Source organism: Tupaia chinensis, unplaced genomic scaffold, assembly GCF_000334495.1.
Source record: "Tupaia chinensis unplaced genomic scaffold, TupChi_1.0 Scaffold000182_1, whole genome shotgun sequence".
NCBI classification, from domain to species: domain Eukaryota; kingdom Metazoa; phylum Chordata; class Mammalia; order Scandentia; family Tupaiidae; genus Tupaia; species Tupaia belangeri.
The window spans coordinates 8,446,217-8,471,746 of record NW_006159657.1 but is presented as its reverse complement, the minus strand read 5'-3'; the positions used below and the strand labels follow the sequence as shown (position 1 = coordinate 8,471,746).

The following is a 25,530-nucleotide window of genomic DNA, read 5'->3' as shown; positions in this document are numbered from 1 at the left end:
GTGGACAGAGGTTCATAGTCCTTACTCTGTGGTCACTAGTTACACATATGCATGGCTGCATGCATATATAGTGTATGCAGTCTGTCACATTTATCCTTCTAAGTGCTGTGGTTACACTGTGTACACATAAAATTAAGTATGGTGAAATTTTTTTTTTTTAAAAGAGAGATTTTTGCTGTAGGGTACATGCGTTCATTGGAGAGACAGAGACGGACAGAAAGTGAGAAATCACCCCCTCAGGGGGATGGGATGGCCATGCTGCAATCCCTTCTCCTCCATTCTCTTGGGCTTTGGGGCAGGCATGCACGCATGCCGGTGTGAGTTTCAAGCTGCTGGGTCTGGTACTTGAACCATAGTCAAATACGTGAGAGTCCAGGGACGAAATCATTATGCTATCTGCTGACCCTCAGAATATGGTGATAATCTTTAAAACTAACCTAAAATAACTTAGTTAATGGAGTATATACCTTATTTCAGGTGAATACATTTCAATTAGATTCAATTTGTGTTTGTTTTATTGAACATTGCATTTCTCATCACCTTAATTCAGGAAAGCAATTGGGTTTTGGAACCTGTAAAGGTTGGGCAGTTCCTCTGGACATGCTTTGTTCTCTAACTAAGCCCTATGCTCCTTTATCCCTAGCAATTCAGGACCTCTTTGGCATTCCAGTGTGTAATTTATTACATAAAGTAAAATTGAGAGAGAAGAAGCAAACTGATCACCCTGTTTCTTTCCATGGGAAATTTCAGAGAGACAGTAAAGTAGAGGAGGGAATAGCAGATGGCATAATGGTTATGTTGCTGGACTCCCATGTAGTCAACCATTGTTTGAGTCCCAGACCCTGCAGCTTAAACTCATGCTGGGTGCCTGTGTGTGCGTGTCCTGAGAGGAGAGTGGAGGAGAAGGGATTGTGGTGTGGCCATCCTGCCTGGAGGGTAATTTCTTGCTTTCTGTCTCTCTCTTGTCTCTTTGGCAAGCGCATGTGCCATATAGCAAAAGTCTCTCTTAAGAAAAAAACAAAAGGAAAAAAAGTAGAGAAAATAGTGTAATGAACTTTCATTTTATCACCTTTGGTAATTATCTCCACCTGGACAATTTTATTTAAATGATAACTGCCTGTTATCCTGAAGCATGTATTTTTTTAAATTCATACAATAAATATAATTTTTAAAAGAATTATTTTATTTAAATTTATTTATTTATTTTTAAATTTGACCAGAGAGGGACACAGAAAGTGAGAAAACAAGCTGCCAGGTTTGGGACTTGAACCAAGGTCAGCCATGTGGGAGTTGAGTGCCCTCATGTGCTGGCCCCTATAAATAAAATTATTAACAGCATAAACAGATATTAACTAAATAGTGATTTAAGTTTTTGTATAACAGCTTTATCATAAAATTTCTAGCAATATGTTTTAAATTAGATGTGAAATATATATATGCTTTTCTTCTTTTTCTTTGCTTTTATTTCTTCTGAGAGAGAGGTGGGCATGTTCATGCATGATCTACCTGCAATCTCAACCAGCCTGAATCATGGGCAAGCACCTGCTGTGCACAGGGAGGTTCTAGGATGTGAACCCATGACCTTCATGTGTGGGTCCAGTTATATCACTGTTGCGCTAACACCTGGCCCATTTATACCTTTTCTTTTGCACTAAGTTTCATATCTAATTTTTATCTCCCCTTAATATCTTTATTAATTTGCTGGTATATGTGCTTGCTGGAGAGAGACAGAGAGGGAGGAAAAGTGATAATGCATTCTCCCATGGGGGATGGCCACACCATAATTTTCTTTCTTTTTTTCTTTTTGAGAGGTTTTTGCTATAGGGAGTGTGCGCTCGTCAGAGAGGGACAGACAGACAGAAAGTGAGAAATCATCCCCTGGGGGGGGATGGCCATGCCGCAATCCCTTCTCCTCCATTATCCTCTCGGATCTTGGTGCACACATGCACACATGCCCGGTGTGATTTAAGCCACTGGGTCCGGGACTCAAACTGTGGTCTACTACATGGGAGTCCAGCAACATAACCATTACGCTAACTGCTGGCCCCAACCATACCATAATTTCTTACCCACTTCTTCCTCCTCTTTTTGGACACATTGAACACATGTACCCGACATGTTTTTCAACTCACTAGATCTGGGACTCACAAACTGCACACTTGGGAATCCAGCCACCTTAACCCGCATGCCACTGGCTGACCTGGTCTTAATATCTTATCAGGCTCCCCTTGTCTTTATACAGAGGAATATTTAATTTGTGCTCGCCTAGTTCTTGACAGCCTCTGTACTGCACCTTGTTTCCAATAAACTTTCTTTTTATAATCTCAAGGAAACTTTCTTACTGTCTTGCAGTTTCCATTAGAAATTTCTCTCGTAGCTTAACTTTTTTGTTGTTTTTAGAGAGATTTCTTTTGCTATAGTGTGTGTGTGTGTGCTTGCTGAAGGCACAGAGACAGACAGAAAGTGAGAAATCATCCCTGGGAAGATGGCCACGCTGTAGTCCCTTCTCTTCCATTCTCCCTTTGGGATTTTGGGCATGCACGTAAATGTGCCCAGAGTGAGTTTTTTAAGGTGCCGGATCCGGGACTCGAACTGCAGTGGACTATATGGGAGTCCAGTGATGTAACCATTATGCCATCTGCTGGTCCCAGTAGCTTAACATTTTAAATTCTTTTAAAAACTCTTAATAATGGTACTGGCAAGGGGCATGGTGGTTAAGGGCGCTGGGCTCCCACATGGCCGACCAGGGTTCTAGTACCGGACCTGGTGACTTGCTTTCTTAACTTTCTCTTTCTCTCTCTCACTCTCACTCTAACTCTGTCCCTCTCTGGTCAAATTAAATAATTTTTTTAAAAAAAATTAAAATAATTATTAAAAAAATTTAAAAACGTATAATAGTTCCAGTTGTTTGGAATGATTTCTGTATACATGTGATAAATAAAGTTGAAATTGAACTTAACCTTAGCGTTACTGATAGTAGTTGTAAGTACTAGAAATCACATTTTTGCTTTTTATATAAACTGCTTAGGGGGGACCAGCAGGTGGCATGGTGGTTAAGGTGCTGGACACTCCCACATGGCTGACCACGGTTTGGGTCCCAGACCTGGCAGCTTGGTTTCATACTTTCTCTCTCTGTCTGTCTGTCTCTGGTCAAATTCAAATAAATGAATGAATAAATAAAATGAAATAATTCTTTAAAAAATAAGCTGCTTAGAAATTGTACATGGACATCTAGGTACTATTATAAACCTTAAGCTAATGATAACATAAGAAGGTAATTTCCAAAGAACTTAAGTATATCATAAGATTCCCTCCTTAATGCCCAAAGACTTTCCGGACTTTGTATAATAGCTGTGATGCTAACATTTATGTTTTTCCCAAAATGCATTATTCTTTAATGAGGGTTTTAATTCCATTTTCTTTTTCTCTAGTATAGAGGGTAGTTATTTTGGACAAACATGGTGACTTTTAGATACATGTAAAAATGTGGTTTTATGGGCAGTTTATATACAAAGTTATAATCGTCATTAACATGTGAATATGGTAGCTGTCTGTGTCTGAAACTACAGTTTTGGTTTAAAAGAAGTCATGTGTTGGGACCAGCAGTTAGCGTAATGGCTATGTTGCTGGACTCCCACGTAGTCAACCGCGATTCGAGTCCCGGACCTGGTGGCTTAAACTCACGCTGGGCACATGTGCGTGCATGTCCAAGATCCTGAGAGGAGAATGGATTGCGGCATGGCCATCCCCCCTGGGGGGTGATTTCTCGCTTTCTATCTCTCTGTCTCTCTCTCTGTCTGTCTGGTGAGCGCACGTGCCCTGTAGCAAAAACCTCTCAAGAAAAAAAAAAAAAGTCACGTGTTAATCAGAAATGGCTCCGAAATGATTTAAAAAAAAAAAAATACTTCCGTAAAACTACGTGGTGTTAGGTGTTTTTCAAAAGGTTTTCTGCACTTTATATACTAGCTGTGATGCTGACATTTTATTTTCCCCAAAAGGCATGATTATTTAGTGAGGGTTTTAATTCCCTTTTCTTTTCCTCTAGAATATTGCATGCTCAGTATGGTGAGTTAATCCAACCAAGAAATGGTTCAGTTGATGAAACACCAAAAATGTCAGCTGGTCAGATGCTTTTGGTAGCATTTGATGGAATGTTTGCCCAAGTTGAAACTGCTTTTGGCTTATTAGTTGAAAAGGTAAATTGACATGATTTTATACATAATGCAGATGCAGTAAAGTAGTTGTATGTATGTGAAGAGTGAAGAAATGAACTTTCTTTTCTTCTTTCTTTTACGTAGTTAAATAAAATGGAAATTCCTACAGCTTGGCGAAAGATTGATATCATAAGGGAAGCCAGGAGTACTCAAGTTAATTTTTTTGATGATGATAATCATCGGCAGGTGTTAGAAGAGATTTTTTTTCTAAAAAGACTACAGACAATTAAAGAATTCTTCAGGCTCTGTGGTACCTTTTCTAAAACATTGTCAGGTAATACTCTGCTTTTAATCTGCTGGGTTTAATTTGGAAGGGAGCAGAGTAGAATATGCTTTAACTGTACATCCATAAAATCATAAGCACTTTAAATTAGCATTATTACCTTATTTTTGTTTTGCATGAAATACTTTTAAGAAAGTTTCTTTTTTTTTAAAGGATCAAGTTCACTTGAAGATCAGAATACTGTGAATGGGCCAGTGCAGATTGTCAATGTGAAAACCCTTTTTAGAAACTCTTGTTTCAGTGAAGACCAGATGGCCAAACCTATCAAGGCATTCACAGCCGACTTCGTGAGGCAGCTCTTGATAGGACTGCCAAACCAAGCCCTTGGACTCACGCTGTGCAGTTTTATCAGTGCTCTAGGTGTAGACATCATTGCACAAGTAGAGGCTAAGGACTTTGGCGCTGAAAGCAAAGTTTCCGTGGATGATTTGTGTAAGAAAGCAGTGGAGCACAACATCCAGATTGGGAAGTTCTCTCAGTTAGTCATGAACAGGGCAACTGTGTTAGCAAGTTCTTACGACACCGCCTGGAAGAAGCATGACTTGGTGCGCAGGCTGGAAACCAGTATTTCTTCTTGTAAGACAAGCCTGCAGCGGGTTCAGCTGCATATTGCCATGTTTCAGGTAAGTATTTTTCTTAATAATGTGGTTTTCCTCAGTGCAGGAAATGTGAATAATTGGGGGAATTAACAGATGCAATAGTACAGGAAGTTTTTAAGTTTCCGAGTTGTGCTAACTTAAAGCAAACACACCTTTAAGCATGTTTTAGTGCTTTCTTCCAATTCCTTGTTTCTCTTTTTTGTAGTTCAGATTTTGTGTTTAGTTTGTGTCTTTTGAATTTGTTTCCAACAGGGCTGTATAGTAAGCATTGTCTATATCATTAAGTATGTTTGTAAATACAATTGAAAAATAATTTTCTTTTAGATATAATTCTTTTTTAAAAAAATAATTTACTACTATTTTTTAAGTTTACTATAGGGCATGTGTGCTCACTAGAGACAGAGAGAGAGAAAGGGAGGAAGGGAGGGAGGGAAGGAGGGAAAGAAAGTGAGAAAGCAAGCCACCTGGTCCAGGACTTGAACCGTGGTTGACCATGTGGAGTCCAGTGCCTTAACTACCACACCACCTGGTGGCCCCTTGTAGGTATAATTCTTAATAGTCATATTTATTCATTTTGTAGATAACGTTCTAAAACATGGTTTTAGAAAAAACATACCGGGACCAGCAGTTAGCCTAATGGCTATGTCGCTGAACTCCCATGTAGTCGACTGTGGTTTGAGTCCTGGACCCGGTAGCTTAAACTCACGCCGGGCGTGTGTACATATGCGCCCAAGATCCTGAGAGGAGAATGGAGGAGAAGGGATTGCGGCGTGGTCCTCCCCCCCGGGGGGTGATTTCTTGCTTTCTGTCTCTCTGTCGAGTGCCTGCTTCCTATAGCAAAAACCTCTCCCCCGAAAAGAAAAAACACCTTCCTGATTGTCAACCATATAATTAAGGTTATTACTAATGCAATTTTTGTTTTCCTGGTGTTCTAATGATGTGATGAATAGCTTGGGGTTTTAGTCTGTTTTAGAACTGTTTTTAGAAGCCTGTTTTTGTCCTTGATTATTTAAAGGCAGTATAGCAGCTTTGGGGTGACACTGATTTGAATTCCAATCAGATTTTGGTATATAAACTTGCACTTAACTTCCCTAAGCTCTGATTTCCTTTTCTTTCTTTTTTTTTTTTTGGAGAGGTTTTTCGCTATAAGGGTGCGTGCGCTCGCCAGACAGACAAGAGACAGAAAGTGAGAAATCACCCCCAGAGGGGATGGTCACGCCGCAATCCCTTCTCCTCCATTCTCCTCTTGGGATCTTGGGCACGCACGCACATGCGCCCGGCGTGAGTTTTAAGCCACCGGGTCCGGGATGCGAACCGCGGTCGACAGCATGGGAGGCGAGCGACATAGCCATTACGCTAACTGCTGGTTCCCTGATTTCTGTCAAATGGGAATAGTACTTCTCTCATACGATGATGACGGTGAGGGTTAAGTATGGTCTGTATAAGCACAATATAAATTGTAGCTATTTAAGAATTATTAATTTTTTAAATTTACTTTTTATTAGGACATCAGGAATGTCATGATGTATTTTTCTGTGCAAAAATGTGTCACGACTTTCCCAACTGAATAATTTGCCATAGGGCAGGTGTACTCACCAGATAGAAAAGATGAGAAAAGCAAGCTGCAAGATCTGGGACTCCAACTATGGTTGGCCATGTGAGAGTCCAGTGCCTTAACTACCACATTGCTTGCTGGTAGTTGTTTTCTTTTTTTAAAACCTAAACATTTTTTTTTTTGTTTTGTTTTGTTTTTTTTTTTTTTTTGGGGTTTTGCCATAGGGTGCATGTGTTCACTGGAGATGATGTGAGGGAAAGTGAGAAATAACCCCCAGTGGGAGGGTGACCACACTGGGTTCTCTTTGCCTCCATTTCCCTCCTGGATTTTAGGTGCACCTCCACATGTACCTGAGTTATTTTTTGATAGAATACTAAACATCTTCAGCCTTACTGTTTATTTGTTTCATATTAATGATCCAAGAAATGTATTAGCCATTCCCTGCCTGGGGAAGGTTTCTGCCTTGATGTAATTCTGCAGTGGTTCTTCAGTTGCACCTCTCTACTTGCCTCCCATTTGCTGCAATTGGGATTTTTTTCTCTTCCTCCCAGTCCTGCCACCTCCCTTCCCTTATTTATCTTTATTTCTTGCTGATTTTATTACTTTTCTGTTTTCCTTCAACAGTGGCAGCATGAAGATCTGCTTATCAATAGACCACAAGCCATGTCTGTCACGCCTCCACCTCGGTCTGCTATCCTGACGAGCATGAAAAAGAAACTGCACACTCTGAGCCAAATTGAAACTTCAATTGCAACAGTTCAGGTACATTCTGTCTGATCTTCTTGCCAGTACTAACTTAAGCAGTGATTGTTCAGCATATCTGTGTATTTGTCCTTAGCTTCTGATTCAGAAGAATGTCATCCCTTTTCACTTTTATTCTTAAGTTACATTTTTTCTTACTCTCCTAGGTAATTAAATTCTACAGTGACAATTATATTTTGAACTAAGAAAATATTAAATATTTCAGGTGTTTAACAGATTTGATAGTGACTATGTCTTAATACATTCAGGTGTCCGGGTGATTGGAAAAAACTTTGAATACTTAATTTATTTCCCAGGATGTGTTTAGCAGTTATATCTGGTTTGTTATTATTGTCTGTAAGAAGTTTGGGACTTCTTCTGTTGGGTAGGTAATGGAATTTTAAGATGTTAGGGGTGACAGGACATTTTTTTCACACATGATCTGTTATTTTGTTTTTAATTTTCTTAAGTCTTATGCTCACATACTTTACAAATCTGTGCTGATGGTGTATCTCCTCTACTTAATTCTTCTTATAAGTTGGTAGAAGTTGACATTTCCAATCACACATACTCAGTAGTTCTACCATTTTTGTATGGTTTGCATAGCTGCTTAAAGTTCTGAATCATAACTTAGTCTGACTTAGATAATAAAGAATTCAAGCATGAAGTTTAATTTGCTACTAAATCTTGTCATGCTGACTTTCAAAAGCATCTGATCTTATAAATTATCAATAAGATATGTGAAGTATTACATATTCTTTTTTTTGATAATATACATAAATCACACAAAAATTTTGCCTTTCAGTTAGTAAACAGCATTTTAGATACCGGGATTTTTTATTTATTTATTTATATATTTTTTGAGAGTTTTTTTTGCTGTAGGGCGCATGCTCTCGCCAGACAGACAGAGAGAGACATAGAGACAGAAAGCGAGAAATTACCCTCTGGGGGGGGTGGCCACGCCACAGTCCCTTCTCCTCCGTTCTCCTCTCGGGATCTTGGGCATGCACGCACACGCGCCTGGCATGAGTTTTAAGCCACCGGGTCCAGGATGCGAACCATGGTCAACTACATGGGAGTCCAGCGACATAGCCATTATGCTAACTGCTGGTCCCCCATACCAGGAATTTTTTTTAATAATTATTTTTATTTAATTTTATTCATCATCTTCATTATTTTAATTTGAACGGGATAGGGGAGAGTGAGAAAGCAAGCCACCAGAACTCAAACCGTGATCTGCCATGTGGGAGAAAACCAGTCTCTGGGTTTGTTTGTTTGTTTGTTTGTTTTTAAGTTTTTGCCATAGGGCGTGTGCACTTGCTAGAGTGAGACAGTAAGAAGGAAAGTGAAAATTTGCTCTCTGCCTTCCCCCAGGGAATGACCACTCTGCGACCCTTTCTTCTCCATTCTCCTCTTGGGATTTTGGGCATGCATGCACACATACCTGATATTATTTTCACGCCACTGAGTCCAGGGCGTCACCCATATGGGAATCTAGCGCTTTAACCATTGTGCCACCTGCTGGCCCCTGCAGTAGGTTTTGAGATAGCATCACCATCTTTGTAAAGAGTGGATCATTACTAATCAATTATCAGCATTATCTTTAGAAAGGGCAAGACTGATAGCATTCATTGAATCAGAATTTCTATTAAAATTCAAACAACTAATGGGACCAGCAGTTAGCGTAATGGCTATGTTGCAGGACTCCCACATAGTCTACTGCGGTTCGCGTCCTGGACCCGGTGGCTTAAAACTCATGCCGGGCGCGTGTGCGTACGTGCCCAAGATCCCAAGAGGAGAATGGAGAAGGGATTGCAGTGTGGCCATCCCCCATGGGGGGTGATTTCTCACTTTCTGTCTCTCTGTCTCTTGTCTGTCTGGGAGGTGCATGCGCCCTATAACAAAAACCTCTCCAAAAAAAAAAAAATTCCAACAACTAATGATACTCACTTAAACACCAGCCATTTGTATTTAAATCAGGGCTGTCCAACAAAAGATACCCATCAGCCATTCACAATCTGAATTCTGATGTAGGAGACAAACAAAAAAAAAATCACATTTCTGTTTTGTTGTAAATAGAGCAGTGGCCATCTTTACTCATAAGTAGCTGTTTTGAGATAAGCTGTCAATTCTGCTCTTTTTTTTCTTTTAAAGAGTTTTGCTATAGAGCATGAGCACTCACCAGACAGAACAAGACGAGAGACAGAAAGTGAGATATCACCCCCTGGGTGGGGAATAACGGCCATGCCACAATCCCTTCTCCTCTGTTCTCCTCTCAGGGTTTTGGGCACACACTGTACACATGACTGGCATGAGTTTTAAGCCGCTGTGTTCATGACTCCAACCATGGTGAGCTATGTGGGAGTCTAACAAGGGGTAATTATTATGCCATCTGCTGGTCCCCTGACTTTTTCTTAATGCCAGAGAAGATCATTTCTGTTTCAGGGGTAATGTTTTTTTTGGATTCTCCAGATACTCCATCAGCATGTGCTCTCCCTGGGTGGTGCCATTGTTCTTGTTGGCATCTGTGTTCGAGACTCAAGGGCTGGGCCTGCCTTCCTCCCAGGCAGACCTGGAGATTTGGCCCGGTCTTTTGCATGCCTCTCCTTTCCACAGTGTGGCACTGAACATATCTGGTTTTTCTCAGCATCATCACCTGTTTTTAATTCTTTTTCATTGCTTGTACTATGCAGGCTCATACTCAGAAGTCAGATGTCCTTTTGTCTCTGGGAAAGTTTTTAAAAACTATTATTATTATATGATTGTATTTCTTCAGTTAAAAGTCTAAATATTTCAGCTAAATAATCCTTCTATTTCCCTTTTTTAAAATAAGAGAAACTGGTCTTTAAGTTGTTTGTGTGTATTTTTATGTGTCCTTTTTGTTTTTCATTTTTTAAATTTTACCAAAGTATGTGTGTACTTGCTGGAGAGGGGGAGAAGAGAGAAAGAAAAAGAAAGCAAGCACCCCACATGGGGAATAGTCATGCCACCATCTCTTCTCCAGTCTTCCTTCCTTTCAGGATTTTAGGCATGAACACACATGTACCCTGACTGTTTACCAAGCTCCTGGGCCCAAGACTCAAACTACACAGTTGTCTATGTAGGATCCAGTCACTTAACTGCCATGCCACAGGCTGGCTATGGATTTTCTTTTTTTCTTTCTTTTTTAAAAATTGTTTTTGCTATGTAGTGTGTCTGCTCAATGGAGAGAGAGAGAGAAAGGGAAACCAAGAAATTACCGTTCAAGGCAGGTGGCCACACCGCAATTTCTTCTCTTCCATTCTCTTCTTGGGATTTTGTGCACATGCACACACATGGGCCCAGTGTGATTTTCAAACTGCTGCATACAGGACTCAAACTGCACAATTGGCTATATGGGATCCAGTGCCTTAATTAATCACGCCACATGCTGGCCCTGCATTTTCTTATGGATAGTACATATAGCTCAGTATGAAATTGGCTTAGCAGATTTTTTGTCTTAAGATCATTTTATTTAAAAATGAAAATAAGATTACCTTCTGTATATTATAAGATGATAAACTGAAAGGCAGTTATTACATCTGCAGGCATGTTTACCTTTAACTATTTAGAGTGAAATTATGATTAATCGTAAAAGGTGACTATTAGAAATATTTTCTAAATTGCAAATGCCCTATCCTACTTCTTTTGAATCTTTCTTGTATTATATGCAATGCCTAACAGATAGGAAGTGGAGAATGTCAGACATTCACCGAGATTCTGCTGGGTTTTATAGGAGAAGCTAGCAGCACTTGAAGCAAGTATTGAGCAGCGACTCAAGTGGGCAGGTGGCGCCAACCCTGCACTGGCACCTGTGCTACAGGATTTTGAAGCAACAATAGCTGAAAGAAGAAATCTTGTGCTTAAAGAGAGCCAAAGAGCAAGTCAGGTATTGTGATTGCCGACACCCTCTTTTTATTTGGTTACAGGATCATGCAGCTATTGGAAATTGTATGTGGGGCCCCTGGGGGAGCTCGAGAGTCCATGCTCTAGTTCATAGCACAGAGGAGAGACTGATGAGCCTTTCCAGGCATCCTTTAGGTTGGGCTGACTGAGCTCACAGACTGTTTCCCTGGGTCCTTACTGCCTTTCATTTAAATATTGAGTAAGTGGATTCAGCCTCTGTAGAGAAATAAACACAGTTCTGATTCCATATTTGTCTAAGATCCCTTATATGCACCTGAAGTGATCCAGAGATTTGAAAAGGTGCTGTGAATATTGTCATCTTAATTCTATTTTATTTCATCTATAGGTCTTACTTCTCCTCCCTATCCCATATTTAATGGAAATCTCACATACTAATTTATCTGTAACTATTTTAGTATGTATTGGTTTGTTGGAAAAATTATGGTGTATTTTTGCATAGAAAAAACAGAAAGAATCACATCATGACTTTTCTGACAACCCAATACATATTTTTTTTACAGAATTATTTTATTTAACTTTATTTTTATTCATTTATTTTAATTTGACCAGAGAGGGACAGAGTAAGAGAGAGCAAGCGAGAAAGCAAGCTGCCAGATCTAGGGACTCTAACTGTGGTCGGCCATGTCATAGTCCAGCACCCTTAACCATCATGCCACCTGCTGGCCCCCAACCCAATACATTTTTTTACTTTTTGGAATTATTTTATTTAACTTTATTAGTATTATTTTTCAGTCTGATCAGAAAGAGACAGAGAGAGAGGAAAGTGAGAAAGCAAGCTACCAGGTCTGGGATTTGAGCCGTGGGAGTCCAACGCCTTTAACCACCACACCACCTGCCAGCCCTCCCAATACATATTAAGGTCAGAACTATTGGGACCAGCAGTTAGCATAATGGCTATTTCGCTGAACTCCCATGTAGTCAACTGCGGTTCGAATCCCGGACCCAGTGGCTTAAACTCACACCGGGTGCGTGTGTGCTTGCCCAAGATCCCGAGAGGAGAATGGAGGAGAAGGGATTGTGGCGTGGCCATGCGCCCTGGGGGTGATTTCTGGCTTTCTGTCTCTCTGTTCCTCTCTGTCTTTCAGGCAATTGCATGTGCCCTATAGCAAACCCCTCCCCCCCAAAAAAAAAATCAGATCTATTTAAGAATATAGCCATAGTATTATTAATCATTACTTGAGTTTGCTTAATAATACCAAATATCCAGTTAGTATTTTGTAGTCTTTATTATAATGTTAGGCAGGAGTAGCAGATGGGGATCATTTGGACAAATATTTTCTGAAATTTAGCCTTATACAGATTGCAGCTGAATATACTAAGTTTTATTTTGAAGTGAATTTCCTGTGTAAAAACAGTTGTGTAGAAGATATATTATCAGGGTCATTTCTGTTGCTGAATTCTAGAAATGTGTATTTGCTCATGTTGTTAATTGCCCTTCTCTTCTCCCCACTTGTGGTGATTCCATTTCTGTCTTTATAGGTCACTTTTCTCTGCAGCAATATCATTCATTTTGAAAGTTTACGAACAAGAACTGCAGAAGCCTTAAACCTGGATACTGCATTGTTTGAACTTATCAAACGGTGTCAGCAAATGTGTTCATTTGCATCACAGTTTAATAGTTCAGTTTCGGAGTTAGAGCTTCGTTTATTACAGAGAGTGGTGAGTCTTGGTGGGACTAAAGACACTTGGTGATAAAAGAAATAAGGCCAATCTTAAACTGCCAAAATCAGTATACTCCCTCAGTTCTCATTTCATGAACATGTCTTGTGTGTAAAATGTCATTATGAGGGATACAGTGATGATTAAATATTACTCTTAACTCTCAGGGGATTTAATATTTATTTAATATAGTGAGAAGGATTCTCATAGCTGCAACTGAAGTATTATGGAAGCTCAGGAGGAAGGAGAAAGTGCATAGTGAATGATTCTGATGTATGTAGTGAAATACAACAGTGGTAGCAAGAGGGCTAGAGGAAAGTGAATGCTAGAAAGATTAGTTAATTTCAGGGATATTGAGTAGAAAGTTGGGCATTTATATTTTGGGGAAAGGCTTTTAGGCCACATATTAGGAAGTTCTGATCTCATTTCATATTTAGGATAAAAGTTCAGAGGCCTAGATGCAGGTTATCTTTGTTATTCCAAATGTCTCTCTCAGTTCTTAACATTTAAACATTTATTATACCCTATGTGGTTATGCAGAAAAGTTTAGGATCCTAGTGTGTATTTCATAAATTGTCAATACTACGTTAAGTACTGTTTTGTGGGTAATTAATTCATTACTCCACATTTGGGGTTCTTTGTGTCAGCTTGAGTTACTGGTATCTTCCAATGATGAGGAGGAAAGGACTCATATTATTCCAGCTGATACTTCAAATCAAACAAATGCTTGTTCTATTTAGGACACCAGTCTTGAGCATCCTATTGGCAGCTCTGAATGGCTTCTGTCAGCACACAAACAATTGACCCAGGATATGTCTACTCAGAGGACAATTCAGACAGAGAAAGAACAACAGATAGAAACAGTCTGTGAAACAATTCAGAATCTGGTTGATAATATAAAGACTGTGCTCACTGGCCATAACCGACAGCTTGGAGATGTCAAACATCTCCTGAAGGCAATGGCTAAGGTAAGGTGGCTAGTACCATGGACACACATTTATACCCGCCTCTCTTATAAAATGACAAGTAGTGGGGTTGGCAGGTAGTGTGGCGTTCAAGGTGCTGGACTCTCTTTCTCTCTTTACCTTTTTCTCTTTCCTTTTCTCTCTTTCTCTGGTTAAATTAAATAATAATCAAATCATTCTTTTAAAAATAAGTAATTTTGTGTATAATAAAATAGTGACATTTTGTAAAAAATTTACCTCAAATCATATCTTCCTGTTTGTAATCCAGTTTGTAACTGAGTTAATTTCTGTTTTCACCAGTTATTTTTAAAAAAGCAATTAGTAGTAGTCTTATTTTTTTATACAGGGTAACTGAGTCTTAAACTGATTCACGGGCCAGTGGTGGTTTAGGTGGCTGGATCCCACATGGCAGGCTATATAGTTTAAGTTCTGATCCCAGCCACTTGGAAAAGATGCTGGTCATGTGTGCATGTGTGCCCAAAGCCCCAAGAGGAGAACAGAGGAGAAGGGGCTGTGGTGTGGCCATTTCTCCAGGGATGGCGGGGGCTGAGGGTGCTTGCTCATTTTCTTTCTCTCTCTCTGGCGATTGCATGTGCCCTATAACAGGAAAGGAAAAGAAAGAAATTGATTCACTTACTATCATATAACTTGTAATAGAACTGAGAGTTGAACCTTGTCTTGTGCTTAGATCTGCACCCTCTCTTCCCTCCAGTATTGTGCACCTAGTTAGTGAGGAAACAAGAGTCCTCATTAGAAAATAGTAAACAGTTTAATTTTAGGATTTAATTTGAGGGTTATTTCATACTGAAAAAACAAAGTTCCACTAGAACAAGAAATGAACTGTTGAGTCGTCAGAAAAGTCATGACACATTTTTGCATAGAAAAATAGAAAAATATGTCATGACTTTTCTGATGACCCAATAAAATAAGCAGATTAAGCAGTGATACTTGAAACATTTATTACCTTTTAATAGGTGACTGTCTTGAGTAATTGCTGAGACAAAAACTATTTTTCTTAATGATTATGATATTGCTTCCAGGATGAAGAAGCTGCCTTGGCAGATGGTGAAGATGTTCCCTATGAGAACAGTGTTAGGCAGTTCTTGGGTGAATATAAATCATGGCAAGACAACATTCAGACGGTTCTGTTTACATTAGTCCAGGCTATGGGTCAGGTTCGAAGTCAGGAACATGTTGAAATGCTCCAAGAAATCACTCCCACCTTGAAAGAACTAAAATCACAAACTCAGAGGTAAGAATGCATTCTAGCCAGAATTTATAAAATGTAAGCAAAACATCTGGTATAGTAAGTGTATCTTGTTTAACTTTCTTAGTTTTGTTCATAGTTTGTAAGTAGTTAATCAAGTATAGAGCATTTCATAAGTAAGCCATTCCGTTTTGTATTTCAGTATCTATAATAATTTGGTGAGTTTTGCATCACCCTTAGTCACCGATGCAACAAATGAATGTTCAAGTCCAACGTCATCTGCTCCTTATCAGCCATCCTTTGCTGCAGGTAGGAAAGAAGAGTCAAACCTTGATCTATTAATAATCTACACTTAGATGCTAAGATGTTTTATTATATCTAAGTATCTAATTAATGTTTATGGTCATTACATTTTAAAAATGTTTCTTTAAACCCGGCAACCTCACAATGAACAGATTTTGGCTTATCTTTAAAAATAATCAAGTGAGAGACTAAAAATACCTTCAGTTATTCAAGTATTCTTTCAAGTATTCAAATACTCTCTAAATGTTTGTTTTATGATAGTAAAATACATGCATGTTAGAGAAATTTAGAAAAATACTTGGTTAGAAAAGAAAAATTTGTAGTTCCATTCCAACTAGAGGTAAAAACCACTGTGTTAATTGATTTACTTTGCTATATGCATACATACATATTCATACATATACTGGAGTAATTCTGCAAATAAAATTTTTAATTGCCTTTTCCTATTTTCATGAAATTAGTAATTTTCCCATCATTACATAATTCTTTAAATAAAAAGAGTTAATGGCCAAAATAATATGCTATTCTAAGACTATTCCATATTAACTCTCCATTGTTGGACAGTTAAGGCTCTTAACGGTTATTTGATTCCATGAGCTAGTGAATATTATTGTTAAATTTTCGTATTGGAGTGTCTGACTGTTTAAGATGTATTTTTATTTTTTAAGGTTTTTGCCATAGGGGCACATGTGCTTGCTGGAGAGAGACAGAGGGAAAGTGAGATATCACTCTCCAGGGGCCATGGCCATGTTGCAATCTCTTCTCCATTCTCCTCCTGAGATTTTGGGCATGTACACACATATGCCTAGTGTGATTTTCAAGCCAGAGGGTTAGGGTCCTGGACTTGAACCATGGTTGGCCATTTGGGAGTCCTGTGCCTTAGCCATCATGCCACCTGTTGGCCCCTAGGATGTATTTTTAGGAAAATAGTTGCTATGTCTAGGGATATGTACTTTAATGTTGTAAAGTCAAGTCTATTTTCAAAGCTGTCTTTTTGTAGTTTGTTATTTAATTTGGGGCATTTGCCACCTATTCCCTGCTCTCTTTGCCCTCCTCCATTTTCTGTTTGCATGTAAATTGTGCCACCATCTCTCTCTGTAGCAGTCCGGAGTAACACTGGCCAGAAGACTCAGCCTGATGTCATGTCACAGAATGCTAAAAAGCTGATTCAGAAAAACCTTGCTACATCAGCAGATACTCCACCAAGCGCTGTTCCGGGAACTGGCAAGAGTGTTGCTTGTAGTCCTAAAAAGGCGGTCAGAGACCCTAAAACTGGGAAAGGTAATTAGAATTAGGGTGAAGGTAACTTCAACTTTTACACCAAATGGTGGTTTGACTTACATGTTTTTATTTATTTTTATTGTTTCACAGCTGTGCAGGAGAGAAATTCATATGCAGTGAGTGTGTGGAAGAGGGTGAAAGCTAAGCTAGAGGGCCGAGATGTGGATCCCAATAGGAGAATGTCAGTTGCTGAACAGGTGACTGTTTTTGAAATTTAAGTCACACATTATAATGCTGTTGGAAAGGTGGGGGTTTTTTGATCTTCTGTTTTTAACTTTGCCAGAGAGCACATGTGCTTGCTGGAGTGACAGAGAGATGGGGAAAGTTAGAATGCATCCCTCGTGGGGAATGGTCATGCTGCACTCTTTTCTCCATCTCTCCTTCTTGTTGGGCCTGCATACAAAAGCTGCTTGGTTTGTCTCCTAAGGTACCAGGTCCAAAACTCAAATCATGAGGTTGGCCATGTGGGATGCCTCCATCTTAACCAGCACATCACTGGCTGGCTCAAAAGCACAGGTTTAACGATCTCCCACACCCATTTCTTTGGTGGCTCATTAAGAAATAAGGGACTCAAATCTACTGCCCTGATGATTTCGAATCACACAGCTCTGGAGTTAGTAAGCAGTCACATTTTATTCCGACCCTTCTCTGTTGGCACTTTCCCCTCAGCCTTGTTAACCAACATTTAAAGTGTGGCCTAACCCACCCTTCTCCACCAGACTGTAGTTAATTTGCATTTTAAAGAAGACTTTCTGAAAGTTTCAAATGAAATGAGGATGCCCTTTTGGGCACAGGGATTGTATCTATAAAGTGTCCTTGGGAATCAGTGGAAATTTGTTTGAAGTCATCACTTGGAAATTCTCTCAATAATCTTGCCACAACGTATTACCCTGCAGAGTATTGTCTTTTATCATTGTGCTACAATCTAGCCCCTGTTTTGAAAAACATTTTTAAAAATTTAAAAAGATTTTTTTTAACTTGCCAGAAGACGCATGTAGGTCATAGAGTATTTCTGGTGTGCTTGTTCATAGACATGCTCACCATGCTTTTTAAACCACCAGGGCCCAGGCTCAAATTATTATCAGCCATGTGGGATCTTGACTCCCTTTAACCATGAGGCCAGCCTAAAAAAATTTTTTTTAAGAATTATTTAATTTAAAAAAAATTTTTTTGAGAGGTTTTTGCTATAGGGCGCATGCGTTTGCCAGAAAGATAGAGACAGGTAGACAGACAGAAAGCAAGAAATCACTTCCCGGGGGGATGGCCACGCCACAGTCCCTTCTCCTCCATTCTCTTCTTGGGATCTTGGGTACACACACACACACACACACACACACACACTCACGTGCGCGCACCTGGCGTGAGTTTAAACCACTAGGTCCGGGACTGCAGACATCATTAACACTTGATGCCTAAATACTTTAGCTTGCGTCTCCAAAATCAAACAATGTTAATTCAGCCACTACATAATTATTACTTCAGGAAACTTAATACTGGTGCTACACTGTTAGCTTAACATTCTTTCCACATTCAGATTTCTCCAATCATTCCAAAATTTTCTTATCCCTTACCTCTCCTTTCTGAGCACTATCCCCCACCCTCTAAATCTGATGAGGGCCCATCATGCTTTTCATATATATCGAACACTTCTCAGTGATCATTCTACCTTAATATTTCACACCACAGAACATACCGGTTTGTGCCATCTTTGGTGATAAGTTAGACTGTTTGGTCAAGGGTAATGTCTTTCTGCTTTCCATCACAAATGTATCTTTTTTCTTTCGGGTAAAATTTTGAGATTAGGCATATCCTGCTTTCCAGTGGCTTGGATTCTACAATTCAATATTAGGAAAAAAGGTTTTATTCTTTTAAACACTACTAAATTGTTGTATAGGTCCTGGACTTAACACTGTTACATTGTTGTATAGTACCTGGGCTTAAGCTTTTCTTGGTCATGAAAGAGTTTTCTTAGAAACAGTTTTGTCAAAAACAGTGAAAGATGTTCTGAGTCAGGCATCTTTCCTTCACAAACTTTCTTGTGGCTTAGTGGATGTGCATGCTTCTATCTGTTATAACTTTTTATAACTATCCATTTTGGCTCTCTTATCTTCTGTCTTTTTTTATTTATTTTTTTATTTTTTAGGTTTTTGCCATTGAGCTCATGTATTTGCCAGAGAGAGAGAGAAAGAAATGAAAAGTGAGAAATCACCCCCAAGGGGGAATGGCCATGCTGCAATCCCTTCTCCTCATTCTCCTCTCAGGATTTTGGGCGCACATGCCCAGGATGATTTTTCAAGCCACTTGGTCTAGGACTCAAACCGTGGTTAACCATGTGGGAATCCAGGGCCTTAACCTCCACATCACTTGCTCTTCTCTCTTTTAAAAGGATGCTTCACCATTGTGCTTTTTATTCTGATAGTTATTAAATTTCATATGAAAGTTAAGGGGCTCTTAAGAGCATGGTAAATACAGAGTCCCTGTAACTTCTGGCATAGATTACAATTCAGCAGGCATATATTTCTATATAGATAACATTTTATTGGTATAACTGGACCCTGATGGATACTCTGGATACAGAGAGAATACTCTGGATATATAGCATGTTTCACTGTAGCGGAAAATTTAGCTGAGTCAGAATCCGTGGTCACTTGTTAGTACCCACTGTGTTCCAGAATCTGTGCTAAGCTCTTGTTTACACACCTTCTAAGCCTTTATCCAAATGACTTCACGTGTTTAACTCCAGTAGCATGTATAGGGGTGGTGGGGCTCTCTCTTTCAGTCTCAGCATCTGTAGAGGCTCAAAGGGGTTGTGACTTTCCCAAACCTACATCCTATATGCTTCAGAATTAGGGGAGAAACCTAGCTTCCTTCATCTCTGTCCACCATAGCCACTACACATCTTTTGGTAATTAGAAACTCACTCTTAAATACTTCATATAACTAAGGGCAGCAGGTGGCGTGGTGGTTAAGGCACTGGACTCCCACAAAGGCTGACTGCAGTTTGACTCCTGGACCTGGTACCTGGCGGATTGAAAATCACACCGGGCACACATGTGTGCATGTTCAAAAATCCCAGGAGCATGGAGCGGCATGGTCCTCTCCCTTGTGGGAGTGATTTCTCACTTTCCTTCTTAGCATCATTTTGCCTCTGGCAGGTACACATGCCCTGTGGCCTAAAGACACATAAAAAAAAAAAACGAAAAAAGAAAAAAAAAAAAAAAACAAAGCAAAACAAAGTTTCATAAAATTAATATATGAAGCATGTTCTTCCATGTGTTTTTATTTTTATATTTTTATTACATTTAATCATTGTACATCTTTATAGCATCCAATATGGTTTTTCAAAGCATACATACATTGTTTTGCTTGTAAAGCAAGTAAAAAATATTCCCATACACATCTTCAATAGATAACTTTCCATTCTTGGGTCTGTTAAATGCTTTGTTTCCTCTTTTCTGAGCCCAAGTTTTAAATGTTTTTAACTACTGTCCTATCTGTTTTACAGGTTGACTATGTCATTAAGGAAGCAACTAATCTAGATAACTTGGCTCAGCTGTATGAAGGTTGGACAGCCTGGGTGTGACTGGCAAGAAAGTAGATGAGTCTGGTTAAGCGAGGTCAGACATCCACCAGAATCAACTCAGCCTCAGGCATCCAAAGCCACACCACAGTCGGTGGTGATGCAACTGGGGGCTTACCCTGAGGAAACCTAGGAAATCTCGGTGCGCTAGGAAGTGAATCCTGCAGGACAGCTGCACTCAGGGAAACGCCCAACACCATGGCCTGCAACCCCAGGGTCAAGGGTGAAAGAAAGAAAGCTCACCGCCTGAACACGGAGATTGTCTTTCTGCCTCAGAACAGCTGCAAACGTGTCAGGAGGTTAGCTGCAGAAAGAAATCGGGATGCCGCGGAGCACAGAGTGACTTGGAACTCCATTCCACCTGACCCTGTGTACAATCCAGGAAAAAACCCCGCTCAGAAACAGAGAAGACTGGGGCCGCGAAGAAATCACAGCCAAGGAAGATTTGATGTGTTCAGATTCCCGTGTAACACTTGTTGCTTGGCAACAGTACTGGTTAGGTTGACCAGTAAGTGCACAAAGGCTATGCGATATGAATTTCAGAAATGGACTGAAAATGGAGAGCTGTGTAACAGATACACTACGTTGGAAGAACTTCTGAAATGAAGGGAAAAAACACCCCCTCCCTCGTTCCCCTCCTCCTCACCATTTGCCCATTCTCCTTTACCTAATCTAGTAGATTAGCCATCTTTCAAATTCACTTTTATTTCAATCCTTGTATTTCATACACCTCCATCTCAGTGCTGTTAACAACTTAGATTTGGAGTGATAAAACAGAAATTTCTCCAAAACCACTGGTAATGTGGAAAATTCAAGGATTGTTTAAGGGTCTGATGATCACACACAAAATGTAATTCTGGTTATTGAAGTCATTTCTGTGATTCTATCATGTGCAGTTTCCAGAATTGTCACTGCATTCAAAAGTAATAAATCTAACAGACATTTGATTTAATGTACACTGCCCTTTGCTTAGAGTGTGCATTCTTGGAGGTCATTCAAATTTTCCCTCTCTGTGATTGCTGTAGTTTCTTTCATAGAAAGTAGCTAATCCAATGTAATCTTTTACCTTTTTAAAAACCAGGATAGAGTACCTATTAGAGTTTTACATTGTTGATGACAGATTAACAATAAAGTGATGTTTTTGGTGGAGGTAGAGTGAGATGTTTTTTTAATTCAGTTTTCTCCTTTAATACTTTTAATTTACAAGGTGTAAATTAAAAGTGCTTTACTTTACCTGGCATTTTAGGACATGTACATCAAACAATAGCAAAATTGAGGACCACCAACATCTTAATTATTAAGTTCAATTATTAGTCTCTAAAGTGCTTTGCTTTTTGCACAATTTTAATAGCTTGCCATTCATTAATACATTAGAGTACATTCATGATCAAGACTTCCTTAAATTTAGCATTGCATTTCAAGTTCTGACTTTGTAAGCTAAATTGTTGATCCAAAATAAAAATCCAGACTACAATAGGATCCTTCAAATCACGTATCAACACAAAATACAGCATGATTAAAATCTTAATTATTTGAATCCATTTCCCTGCATTTTAGAGATTAGGACAGTGGTCACTTTTTAGTTGCCTGTCTTCATAGACCAACTTGTGCTAAAGAAAAATTCCAGGTAGTACTGGGCTTTTTCTGTATTCTGATTGCCATGTTAAATCTATACATACCGGTGAGGGAATGCATTTCAGTACCAGTGCTTTCTAATAACTTTACAAGCATTTCAAGAAAAGTGGTTATTTTTGAATGCTCATATTTCCAAAAGCAAGTTGAGCCTAGTGAATCAAATTTTACTTTATTCATTCATTTTGAACCTTATTTTCACAATCAAAACAACCTAGCTGGAATAATAATGCCATATTGTATTTTTGCACAATGCTTTATTTCTTAGAGGCTGTGGGAGCTGTTGTGTTCATCACTCTATTACCTCTGCTTTCTGAAGATTTTTAGCAACATTCTTTATTGTCTCATGGAAAAACTTTTATCACAGTAATGAAACAAATTCACACTAGTTATCCCTGTAGGTAGTATTCAGAAATTGCTTCCTTTTTGGTAAACAGGCAGATTTTACTGTCTGAGAGTTTCAGGCTTCAGAGGCACCTCACACTTTTCCAAGCAAAGGAAAAAAAACTTTATTTCAAAACCATGTGCCTCTGGTAAATTATCCATCACTTTTACTTTAAACCGGTCCCTCAGAAAATAGGGTAGCATATGTCATGCATTTTTTGGCTATAGGGCAGATGAGAGTCCCTGATGACTTCAAAGCTTGCTCTTTCCTGCACTCTGGAGAAGATGCTAGCCTGTAGAGTTTGGCTTCCTCCGAGATGTCACTCTGCAAGTTAGCCTTGCCATTCTGAACTCTTGTAAGGGACCTAATCAGTTAGGTTGAGAAGATGAATTCTGAACTCTTGTAAGGGACCTAATCAGTTATGTTGAGGAGATGAGAAGATAGGGCTATATTTTAGAGATAAGCTTGTAAAATAATCGAGAGTGCTGTAGTTAGGATGTTCTGAACTCTTGTAAGGGACCTAATCAGTTATGTTGAGAAGATGAGAAGATAGGGCTATATTTTAGAGATAAGCTTGTAAAATAATCGAGAGTGCTGTAGTTAGGAAGTCATACATTTTTGAGAATACAAGATACCTGTGGAAAACCAGGGATCCTCTGCTATCTCACCCCTTTGTCCTTTACTTATCTCCTCCTTTATCCGTATCTTCTTCCCTCTCCCTTTCTTCCTTGTAAGATTCAGTGGGTATTGAATAACCTACAACCTCCCTCTTCCATTCAAAGTACCCTTGGAAATTAAAGTGTAAGTGTTTTATTGTCTTTGGTTTTGCTAGGATTGCCTAAGTTTTTAGTTGATTTCTCAACAAAGGTGTGGAGGCTTAGGAATATGGACCTATTTCTCTATTATTTGTTTTGTTGGTGTGTCTTGTAGTTTCTCATTATTTCTGGTCATGAGTTCTTAACATAGCTTGCTAGATGATTAAGATTCTTTTGTGTCTGATACTTGTGAGTTGTTTTTGAGATACGTGAGATTTCTGTGTGAGAACTGATAATCAGGCTCTTGATCTGCTTCCCTGAATTGCTTTTTTAGAGCCCAAGCCCCAGATTTAGGGTGAGGGTTTATAATGCAAAGAAAAACTTCCATCACTTTTGCCCTTAACACTGGCCTCTATTTACCTAAGCTTAGTAAGTAGTTTCTTAAAACTGTCCAATGTTTGGTGTTATGTGCATTGTTCTTTGTTTCCTTAATTGTGGTTGTTTTGATGTGTGAAATTCAAGGAAAGAGCCATTTAAAAAATGCCGAGCCAGGGCAGTGTTAGTACAGCCAAATATTGGAGTTGATGTGCAATCTTAGGTCTGGGGTATTATAGGCAGTACTTTAAATTGGAAAGTCTTCCTAGCCTATTTTCCTCCACATCTTTGTAACTAACTCTGGGGGCATACTCATTTTGGCAGTACTAAAATCAAAGGAGCTGGTTCTTCTTTTCTCCCAATTTTCTCCATATTATAGCACCTACGGTTAGCCTGTTATTCCTGTTCTTATATACTGAGTACCAGTGAATGCTTTACTCTTAGCACATTTCATCATTTTTGTTTTACATAAAATTAGATGAATGTGAAAACCAGTGTTCTATTTTATATGTCATTGAGCTTGTAAAATGCCAGTAATTTAGAGGTTAGGGAATCCCTCTCCCCCTTGAAGAGGTAGAATTATTAACGCAAGGGTCACTTATGGTAGATTTTGTTTTCAATATTTGGGTAGTAGAAAAAGGTTCTCCCATGGAGAAAAACTAGCAGGCATCACAAATTTTTCCAAACATTGGGGAGGAGGAAATTTATTATGAAACCCTACGGGTTTGTTGCACTTTTCCTGTTTTAGGCCTAGATAGCCATATCACCATCCTTATTTGCAAAAGGGCAAACTGGTTGATCAAAAGAAGCTTTATATAGACTCAAAGGTTTTTCCATGTAAGACATGAACCACTTAGGGTCCCCTGCTTTCCATGGGAATTTGGCTGTTTATTGTGCTAATATAAAAATGTCATATAATTAGTTTGATTTTTGAAGATGGTAAACTTAATTGCATGTTTTGAAATGCAGATTTATTTAGAATGTTTTTCTTTTAAAACAGGCTTGTTTTATATTTGTTCTTTTTTTTTTTTCCTTTTCCTGATTGAAATTACAGCTCCTTTTTAAAATTATTGTTTCAGTTATTTTTCTGGTTTAAATTTCCCTTATATTTCCACTTGTAATGTCAGTGGCAATAACATCATACTTCACTTGTTAATTTACTTTTTACCCTATTATAAGAGCAAGTTGAGTTGAACCAAATCTTCCTTGTCCTAGTAACATTGTATAAAATAGTGGCTTCTCTGTACAAAAGGTTGTAATGCCTCCTGATGGATATAATTTTGTGATTGTATTTAAGATTAAAAGTTGAATAAATCACACCAGCTTCCTGAAAATGTTCATAATGCATCTTTTGGAAAACAGAACTACATGCCTACCTTGTGCATATTTGCATTAACATGGCAAAGATTGTATGAAATACCTGTTTTTCAAAAAAATAAAGGTTCAGTCTCAAAAGTAGCATTTAAGCTTTGAATTTATTGAACTAGCTTCTAGAAAACTTAATTTCAGAACCTAGGTAGTAGCTTTTTTAAAAAAGCATTAATTAAGACCTCCAAAAACATTTTAAATACTTCAATATGTAATTATTTTGCTCTCAAAGTTTCATTGTATTTTTGAACAGCCCTACAAATTTTACTTCAGTGTTAAAGTTCTTAATAAATATTAAGGCTCAATTTATTAAACTTAATTTTGACAGTATTTTAGAAACAGAACTCCCACTGACCATCATTGACAAGATACTTGCATCCTCTGGGGGTACAAAAACTCTGAAAGAAAGTAGAAAATGCCCAGCTTGTTTTATTATCTTGAAGACTGCATTTGTTGGCTAGATTAAGGTAGGATTTATGTTAACTGCGTAGTCATCTGGCACATTGCAGAAGATCACATCCTGTGTTTGTAAGACAAAAAACCTGAAAGAGCTACATCAGGGTAGGCTAATTAAAGTTTAGTGAGACTATAGTAGTATTCTTTGGCTATAAAATTTAAACACATTCCATGAAAACAGACCCGTGTGGGTAGTTGCTGCACAAGTTGCTTTTTTTTTTTTTTTT

At 38.7% G+C, this 25,530-nt stretch overlaps 1 protein-coding gene and 3 long non-coding RNA genes across 4 annotated transcripts in view; 1 reads left to right on the top strand and 3 right to left on the bottom strand.

Moving 5' to 3' along the window:
- The window catches only part of SMG1 (SMG1 nonsense mediated mRNA decay associated PI3K related kinase), a gene marked incomplete in the record, with an annotated part of 101,565 nt that extends 80,084 nt beyond the window's left edge, over positions 1-21,481 (top strand). The window contains 12 exon segments of the mRNA XM_014587089.2: positions 4,046-4,196; positions 4,299-4,488; positions 4,651-5,120; positions 7,276-7,413; positions 11,147-11,299; positions 12,817-12,996; positions 13,737-13,964; positions 15,002-15,213; positions 15,371-15,477; positions 16,573-16,752; positions 16,843-16,949; positions 20,258-21,481. Coding sequence (XP_014442575.1) covers positions 4,046-4,196; positions 4,299-4,488; positions 4,651-5,120; positions 7,276-7,413; positions 11,147-11,299; positions 12,817-12,996; positions 13,737-13,964; positions 15,002-15,213; positions 15,371-15,477; positions 16,573-16,752; positions 16,843-16,949; positions 20,258-20,335 — 2,194 coding nt within the window.
- LOC102485125 (uncharacterized) lies at positions 9,772-15,001 on the bottom strand. The gene is made up of 3 exons (XR_334263.3): positions 14,926-15,001; positions 14,599-14,683; positions 9,772-10,118 (listed from the first exon to the last, which is right to left on the bottom strand). It is a non-coding gene; the product is annotated as an uncharacterized LOC102485125 (long non-coding RNA).
- On the bottom strand, positions 16,673-20,654 carry LOC102485849 (uncharacterized). The gene is made up of 3 exons (XR_334264.2): positions 20,576-20,654; positions 18,446-18,584; positions 16,673-16,743 (listed from the first exon to the last, which is right to left on the bottom strand). It is a non-coding gene; the product is annotated as an uncharacterized LOC102485849 (long non-coding RNA).
- Positions 21,482-22,943: 1,462 nt separating the features above from the next.
- Positions 22,944-25,530, bottom strand: part of LOC106734688 (uncharacterized) — a 3,872-nt gene continuing 1,285 nt past the window's right edge. The window contains exon 2 of the long non-coding RNA XR_001370232.2: positions 22,944-23,861. This is a non-coding gene — a long non-coding RNA (uncharacterized LOC106734688). The remainder of the gene's footprint in view (positions 23,862-25,530) is intronic.